Source organism: Sparus aurata, chromosome 7 (genome assembly GCF_900880675.1).
Source record: "Sparus aurata chromosome 7, fSpaAur1.1, whole genome shotgun sequence".
In the NCBI taxonomy this organism is placed as follows: domain Eukaryota; kingdom Metazoa; phylum Chordata; class Actinopteri; order Spariformes; family Sparidae; genus Sparus; species Sparus aurata.
The window spans coordinates 31,077,486-31,086,729 of record NC_044193.1 but is presented as its reverse complement, the minus strand read 5'-3'; the positions used below and the strand labels follow the sequence as shown (position 1 = coordinate 31,086,729).

The window sequence follows — 9,244 nt, the reverse complement described above, 5'->3', positions numbered from 1 at the left end:
TGGTCTGATAATTTGTTCCATATATTTTATTTATATTTTTAGAACGCTAATATGTTTTGAGCCACGGTAATGTTTTTAACATTTTCAAGGTTGTTTTCATGACTGAATAAACAAACCAACCCTAAAGTACAACACAACACAAACACAACGTATACTGTTTTACTTTGTTTTTGCAGACCCTACCACCTTTCTAGTTTCAAACAGTGATCTGGGGATGTCCCCTAAAGACAGCTTGTTAACTCAGTTTTGGATACAATTAATATTTCTGAGTTTGAATTATTACCTCATTAACATTGTAAATATTAAAATTCTAAAGTTGAATTTCTTCTTCAACAAATGTCTAGAGTCTAGTCGAGTGTACCACTGTGTATTTATTATTTATATATTTGTATTATTTACCACAGTGTATTTATAGCCTTTCAATATATTTAAAAACGTTATCATTTTTAAGATGCAGTCCTTTTATATTGACATGTCTAATGTCACAACAGTCACTTATAATGCCAAACACATAGAGACTCTTCAATTCCCCTAAGCATGGAGAGTTGAAAGTTTCACAGCACTGTGCTGGGTCCACAAAGTGAAGACACAATCCCCAAAAAACTAAAGCTCACCCTCCTGTTTTGTCTGTCACTCACAACTTCACTGTACGTGCACTGCAGGTGATGGCAGTGAAAATATATATCGGACTGTACATCATCTCCAGGAACTGTCCACATTCTTGTACAATGTAGCCTGGACATGAGTCATAATATCCACACTGATTATAATCATAAATCTCAGTGTCTCAATATTTTGTTAAAGTACCAATAGTCATCCCATTTTGTATAATGAGGTAACTTAACTTACAGATCAGATCCTTTCATCTTAAGTCATACTTAAGCATAAGATTAAAACGCATCCTAACGAATCCATTGAATTAATGAGGCCCCTGAATTATAACAAATGCAGTACAGCTATGAGAAAATGATCATCTGCAATCAATATAATTTCTTTTATGATTTTATTTTGCTCTGGCTTCTAAATATTTTGTTGCTATAATTATCGTTAACATAGTGACACTTGCAGTCATTTCTATAACAGTTTCTTTTCAGGATGTTTTTGGTCCTTTGTAAATGTTTGTGATGTCACAGCCATGACACAGTCATCATCAAATTTCAACCGCAACAGAACACACTGTAAACAAATGACACTCTTGATCATAAAAGGATTATAAAATGTGTTAGAATGCTGACTCGTAAATTACAGTGAGCTTTACCTTTTAACAAACAGGTCCCAGCATTTTTTTAAAATAAAACTACTCAAAAATACGAATGGGTGTCATGAAATGGGCACTTCAGTTTTCATGATGTTAATCACTTGTACATGTAGCCTTTAAGACAATAAAATAATATACTTTGGAATACAACCTTTCAAACATTTTTATGGCATCTGTAGTAAAAAACAAAACAAAATAGAACATCATTACTGTTTCCCATGACAGCAGAGACACTCACTTTACTTTGGTAGAGGGAGAATTAAATGACAAACTATCCACAGCTTTCACACTTTTTGATTTGTCAAGCCTGATTTATACTTCTGTGTCAAAATGTCACAATAGGTACTTAGGTCAGCCATCCTTATGTACATAGAATCCACTGCTCCAATGAGAGTACAGTCATTGTATTGTGGAACATTCATACTCATTCACTGTTAACAAACACCAGACACATTAAGGAGTGAATAGCAGTAGCCTGAGCCAACTGACATGAATCAATCCGACCTGAATAACCTAATAAACAACATCCCCCCCAGCCTCTACAGAAATGGCCTTTTGAGGGAGTTATTCACTAAACAAATAGGGGACAGCATATCACCAGAGTCACCGCCAACTGTTGCCCAACTGTAGCTGCCATGAGCTGGCTAGCCCAAGTTAGCTGTGGAGCTAGCAGTCCAGACTGGTAGCTTTGAACATAGGTGGAGTGTTGGTGTTTTCAGGCCTGGGACAGGGGGGGCCCGGCAAGAATTCTGTTGGAGAGTGGTGCAGGCACAGGCAATAGAAGCGAGTGAGCGGGCAATAGAACGGAACACAATTCCACTGGGCCACATTACATTTTAGGTGTGTTCATATGGCCATGTCCAGCCCCTGTGCAGACCCACTGACACAGAAGTAAAAATCAGCCTTGACATGGAAACAACAGTTTTTTCTGCTTTGGGAAGGTGTGTTGGTACTGATTGCCATTGCACCCAAAATCTTGTAAAAATTGTCTGGGTTTTTTTAAAATTATAACAATTTAGCAATTGACCATTCAATCAAGGTGTTTTCTAAAGTCGGACATTTAGGGAGATAAGCTTTGGTGCTGTGCCCAAATCACGAGTTCAGCAATGTCATGCCTTGCAGAGACTGGCTCAGGACATCTTTATCACAGCACAAAGACTGGAAGTAGAGCTAAATGAAGCCTGGTCTGTATCAGGTCAAAAAGTATTTGTGAGTTGTTGGATGGCTCCACACAGTTGATGGAGTCCTCCAGTCCCATTCTGACACTGATTGCTGTATTTTACCCCTGATACAGGACTAGTATACTGCGCATCATGGTCCTTTGTCGCCATCTCCTGGTCGAACATTTCAGTCACTGAACGCCTCATAAAATGCACACACACACATGCATGGAAACTTACTTTGGTCACTTTTGGGAAACATAGACTGGTTTCTACCCCAACTATATCCATAAGCGATAAAAAGTCCTGGATTAAGACTAACTGTCGCTCTGCACAGAGATGACACACTGATCTCCTAATCAGACAGGGTTGTTTTCCAAAATGTTGGGCTAAACTGGCAAATGCACAACTGAAATCTTGACAGGCATTTCCTGTGTGAAGCGCTAAAACAAATCAAAAACCTTAAATATCTCCTGCAGGAACCTAAGGAAGTTCCAGAACTACATTATGAAAACGATACGCTCTCATTGAAACACTTCACAGCATAGCCTACAGAACACAACATTCTTATCAAATTAAGGGGTGAAGTTTTCCTGAAGTAGTGTCACAGTGAAGTTATCAGTGTAAAGGTGAGTCTAACAGTCCCAGCTGATGTCCTCGTGTTCAGCAGGCCACGACAAAACATCCATCAAACAATTTTAGCCTGGTACCTAAACTCTATTTACAGTCAGTTAACTCCTGAGCACATTGTGTTTGTCCAGTCACAGCAGTGTGTGTGTGTGTGTGTGTGTGTGTGTGTGTGTGTGTGTAAGGGGTGAGGTGAGGTGGGCTACGAGTCTTTGAGCATGCTAATCTGGGCAAAGATCTTGAGCGCAGGGCCCAGTTTGATGTTCATGGCTCCCATGAGATGGTCCTCTTTTAGCAGCAGCAGGGCCTGTCCGTCAATCTCCTGAGAGCGGAACTCCTCGGCAATCTCCAGACAACCTGTAGCCACACACACATCTACAACAGTCAGCTGATGCTACAGCACTGCACAGAGCACTGGCTCCCCATGATCATAATGGCTAATGGTGCGTTCCATTGCACTCAGAACCAGGAAAAAACAACAACATCTAACACAGAAAGGTGCAATAGAACAGTCAGCCAACTCAGACAACATTCACATAGCCCGACATAAACACACATGACATCACAACAGTATGGTGGCACACATAGTGAACAATTACCTTGACCTTTTCATCACTTTTACTTTATACTTTGTTTAATAAAACAGCTTTGCAGTTGTCATTTTCACTTTCATTTAGTTAATCTGTGCTAAACATAAGTCTCTGTAATATGCTTATTAAAAGCTATATTTTTTCAAAAATAATGCATCCACTGGGCGTTTAGAGGGGCGCAGATTAAAAGTAATGCGTTTCCTTGAAAAATTATATTTAGTCTGAAATAAATAATTTAAGAAATTTTGACGGGTTTGACAATGACTTCCTGTTTACATCGTACCAGCCAAATAGCGGCTGGCATTGCAGGTTGCCAATTTCACAACCTGCTCCCCGGAGAGCCTGCCCCCACTGCTGAAAAAAATCCTAGAGGAAACACTGTAGATACAATCTGAATGTGCCACAAGACAGATTTAGGCTAGTAGTATGCGGAGTCCTGCACGGGTTCGGGTACCCGACGGTCGACCCGCACAATTTGGATGAAACGGGTGAAAAATAATGTCCTATGTCGGACACGGGTGCGGATCGGGTCGGACGCCTAGAGAGCGCAGGTCGGGTTTTGCGATTGTCATTTTCATGGCGTCACGTGCAAAAAAACAAAAACAAAAAAATCATTAGCGACACATCTACAAAAATATGCCTGCATTTCAAAATGATAAGCATGTATATTTCATATGAGCTCATTCATGCGTGCTTGCGCCCTCCCAGAACTCCCATTCCCCACGCTGGCTTACTTTCATTTTTAAAGATTGCGTCAGTCTAATTTTGCTTCGGGTGCGGGTTGGGCACGGGTGCGGGTATCAATTTATAGCGGGTCGGCTCGGGTGCGGAATGTAATTTGTGCTACTGTCGGGAAACGGGTCAGATGCGGTTTTAAGTACGACAGGTATGGGCAGGTGCAGGTTTACAAAATAAGACCCATGCAGGACTCTGGTAGCATGAACATGCTCCTAGCGCTTACATTACATCCCGTAATGCTGGTATTGACTTCTGCAGTCAAGAAAACCACTGTCCCCATTAGTCGTGTCAGAGGAATTGAAGGTGTATGTAGCATGATGATAATCAGGAACGGAATCCTGTAATATGGGATGCAGCCACATTTGTCATTTAAAACAAATGAAAATAAAAGTTAAAAGTTAAAAGTAAATTGATCAGATTCATTAGTGAGCCTTTTACAAACACAAAAAACAAGCCCACTGGAAGGTATCGATAAGTCATTTTAGACATAATATCATTATATAAAAACTCACAATATCTCAGGCTAAGCTAGTGAACAAACAATGGAACAGTTCAGGTGGTGGTAGCAAGACTCAGCTCGACATTTGAAAGTGAATAGAAGTGACACTAACCGTTGAGGCAGCACCAACCTGGTAGAGAGGAGATGAACTTGTAGACGTCTGCAATGTTCCACTGGCTGGGGTCACTGGGCAGGAAGCTGTATGGTAACAAGGGCAGCTCAGAGCCTTGCACCATGGGCACCCGCTGGGTAGCTAACAGGGGGGGCAGGGTTCTTTTGTAGCCAGACAAGTCTGAACATTGGCTGGACTCTCCCTGCGCAGGGTGGACTGAGTGACTGGGGGACAGAGCAGTAGCAGCAGGCTTCTGCACAGAGGGAGCAGTCTGTCAAAGAGATAAACAAAACCCTGAGCTAAGAGGAGAAAATATGATGATACATGCCTCTCACATGATGATTGGATTAAATGTAGAATGCTATAAGACAGATCAGGATGCACTCGATCGATTTCAAAGACTGCAGTGTGTGTGTGTTCTATCACACACAGGTGGCAGTCCTACTTCAAGTTCACCAAGGTCAGGAATCCTTTCATAAAATAATCACATTAAAAGTGGAAAGCCAGCTGCAGTCTCACCTTCTTTTTAGAGTCTAAACTGTAGTTTTTGTGGTTTCCATTCAATGCTCTTTGTTTCTTCACATTCTCCAGGCTGGTTTTGCGGTTTGGGAAGAGACCCATCCTCTTTGTGCATCCCACATTGTAGCTACAAAAAAGTTAACATGGTCAGCTGAGACAAAGCCTGATAATGAATCTGAGCTGGGTCATTTTAATTAAGTTTTATTTTTACTGTTTGTGTTGAGACTTTTTTGACCTGCCCAATTATGTACTCCATAACTCTCAATGTTAGAATTAGAAATAGGGGAGTCACAATTCAGATTCTAAATTGACAAGCATTTCTTTTTTCCCCACCCCCACCTTCTGGTGTCCCTCCAAAGAAAAAAAAAAACAACACTTAAAGGACGACACAGCTAGCTTACCTAGATTGGACTGATACCAGAGCAAATTCTCTCTTTTTTAGAAATCCTTTATTGATTAGTTGTGGGACTTGTCTTACCCTTACCTGAAAAAAGTCTTAAGCATAGTCAATAGTCATACAAGTCAAGCTGTTGTTCTGAATTCTTTTTAAAGAGGACTTTGAAAACATAAATGACAGTTGTCAGGGCATTAAACCAATCATTTGTTGATCTTTACAAATTTAAATGTGACAGTCTACCAATGGCATAGCCAGCAGTGCTAGAAAAACAAGGTAGGTGATCAAGAGGATAAAGATTTGGATTTGGACCAAAAACTTGCTCAAGATCTTCCTGTTTTCCACCCCAGGGTAAATTACTGCAATCAAGAAAATACAGAGACAGCAATGTGTTCCCTGCCTGGTCTTACCGTTTGGCACACACTGTAGAACAGAACCTCTTGGACCTCTTGAAGATATAGGCAAAGTCAACTCTGCCACACAGCTCACAGGTCAGCATGGGCTCCCGCTGGGCCTTTAACTCTGAGAGAACACACAGTCAACACACAGTCCCCTGGATGAAGGCAACCAGCAACACACAGGAGATCCACAAACAACCTGTGATGCTGATGGTGGGTGTCCATGTAATGAGTCCCAGGGAACCAGAGTGGCTCATTTCAGGGGTTGTTCAGCTCTTTTTGTTAGCTGTGTCTCTGTACAAAGAGCAACGCCGGAGCTTCATAACTTTAAAAGTTAAAGCTGCAATCTGGAGTTTGAAAAAAGAAAAAAGTGGACTTAGCCAGAAAATTTGAATGAGGACAGCTTCCAGGTCCCTCCGTCCCCCGTCTCTGCTGCGCTGCAGCCCTGCCTTCAAAGCCCCTCCCACAGAGGAGCCTGCCGTGCATGAGCAGGCTTGTAACCATGGTAACAGTGGAAGCCAGATAACCATGACGGTGCATTAAAAATAACAACAACAACATAAGCCCTGATTGTTCTCTTTTTGACCAATACAACTTAATTACAATGACGAGTGCCTCATGCAGACAAAGTTACCAGGGAATCATGTTCACAATGTTACCTTTCTGAAGCATGAGTAACTTCAGAGTGTACAGGACCCAAACTAACGTTTTAACTGCTCGGTCACCTGATAGACACTTTGCTAACCAGTAGCCATAATGACAAAGCTAAACACCAGAGATGGCATACAAGCTAACAAGCTAGACTTAGCAGCAAGCTACGTAGCTCGACTGCAACATTGTATGGCGATATGTACTATTACCAGAGACGTTCTACTATTGTAGAGACTGATCACTCTGATCATTTTGAATGGGGAAATCTGCGACGCCAAAGATGGCGCATATCCCGCCCCTTTCACCAACAGCCAATCACCTGCGTTGTCACAGCCGAACCGGGAAAATTATAGCCCAATCATGTTGTTTCACCAGCGCATGCGCACAAGTAGTTTTTACGACAGCGAGAACGTCTCTGGTAGAGTCATTAACGGCACCGGAGTAGTGTCCGAAAGTCCGTTTTTCTTTCTGCCGTTGAGCTCACTATATAGTGCACTATGTTGGACTCACTATGTAGTGACTAGGGAGTAGGGAATGAGTGGGTGATTTCGGACGCAGCCCCAGAGCACAGCAGCCGGCACAGATTCAGCCGTACGATTGACGTCGGTGTCGTAAATCCGCGCGCATGCGCAGTGGAGTTCTCCCTGTAGGAAAAGAGCGTTTTAAACATAATTTCTACGGTAAAGTTGATGTTTTTTGGTTTTTATGTGTATCTTATTTCACTGGCGAGCATGTCTGTATGTTTTTTCCGTCCTGCTATCACGTTAAAGGGTGGATTTGACCATGCCTCCATTCATTTAGATAGGGGTCTGGTCTCTTTGGGCTTTTCGAGGCGTCGCCAAGATGGCCGCCGAGTGGCATGACTTGCCTAGAAGGACTTTGCTATTACTAGTATTACTGTAACCATTGCCACCAGAGCCTTGCGGTTAAAACACAGAGTGAAACATATACCAAGCAGCGGTCCTTACTTGTCCAGTAGAAAAGCAGCTAACTCTGCGTCGCTCTTGAGTCCTAACAAATCTCACAGCTCCCTCCACCTCTGAAATGATGCTCCAATATTAATCTTTGTTTTCTCTCTGGCTTGGTCCAATTCATTCTTTTTACACTGCTTTTCTTTGTCAGTCTTCTTATTTCTTCTCTTTGACTCTGGCTCCATGTTGTTTGTCTGTTCTTTAGACTTTTATTCATCCCACATTGGGAAAATTCACTTGTGACAGTAGCATTTAGACTTAAAACAGACTTAAAAATACAAAAAATACTAAAAAAGATTTAGATAAGAGAGAAAAGATAAAATATAGAAAGAACTACTGTATTGACCCGAATATAGGACGAGGTGTTTTTCGTTGAAAATTATGTGAAAAAGTGGGGTCGTCTTATAATTGGGGTCTAACCGTTGACACATGCTGATAGTTGTCTGGGTCGCTACACGACCACAACGGCAGACGGCACCAGCTTATTGTAGAGACATGGCTGGGGTTATCTGTCAATCACAGCGGAGAAGAAGTGACAGGAGATGAAAAATGGAGAGACCTGGTGATTTTACGGAGCGAAGTGGATCAAAAGTGGGGCAAGTTAACAGACATCTGAGGCAGAGCTATGATGCTGATTTTAAGATAATGGTGATCAATGCAGCGGAGGTGCCAAACAACTGTCAGCCAGCCAAGAAATATGTAGCTACGGAGTGTAACATCCGAAGGGGTCCAAAAAGACCGTCTGAAAACGCTAACAGTAAGAGAAAAGCTTATTGTGGTCCTCTAAGCGGCCGATTCCAAGAGATTGACAGGAGGGTATGTGAGTTTGTCACTGAGAAACACATTTTGGTTATCAGAGTCTTTTTTTGAAGATTAGTCTTGAAAAGAGGGGTCGTCTTATAATCAGGGTTGTCCTATATTCGGGTCAATACGGTATATGCTATGTGCATTATATACAGGAGGCAAAAATGTGCATTATATACATTTAAATAAAGTGTCAGAGAATTGCCTTGTTGAAAGTTGGATGCATAAATAAATACAGGGTTTAAATACAGTGTTGAAAATAAACAGACTCAGTGTACAATATGATTCTGTGAAAAAATAAAATAGTATTATTGCACAGGATAATTGCACAAGATGGTGGAGGTAGAAGTGGTAAGTAGTGCAGGACAAGTAGGTGCTTATGGTGCTACATTAAGGGTTATTTGTGTTGAACAGTCTGACAGCAGTTGGAATGAATGACCTGCGGTAGCGTTCCTTTTTACACCGTGGTTGATGCAATCTGTTGCTCAAGGAGCTGCTTAAAGGCACCCACACACCGCCCAGA

At 41.7% G+C, this 9,244-nt stretch overlaps 1 protein-coding gene across 6 annotated transcripts in view; it reads right to left on the bottom strand.

Annotated features, from left to right (window-relative positions):
- Window positions 1-986: 986 nt before the first annotated feature.
- The window catches only part of LOC115584478 (polyhomeotic-like protein 2), a 35,329-nt gene continuing 27,071 nt past the window's right edge, over window positions 987-9,244 (bottom strand). Inside the window, exons 1-6 of one of the 6 annotated variants that reach the window (XM_030421925.1) lie at window positions 7,156-7,230; window positions 6,495-6,642; window positions 6,308-6,419; window positions 5,504-5,630; window positions 4,985-5,255; window positions 987-3,402 (exon numbers count right to left, since the gene is read on the bottom strand). In XM_030421925.1, coding sequence (XP_030277785.1) covers window positions 3,248-3,402; window positions 4,985-5,255; window positions 5,504-5,630; window positions 6,308-6,419; window positions 6,495-6,552 — 723 coding nt within the window. In that variant the 5' untranslated portion in view covers window positions 6,553-6,642; window positions 7,156-7,230 and the 3' untranslated portion in view covers window positions 987-3,247. The other 5 variants (XM_030421924.1, XM_030421919.1, XM_030421920.1 and 2 more) reach the window with 5 other exon arrangements.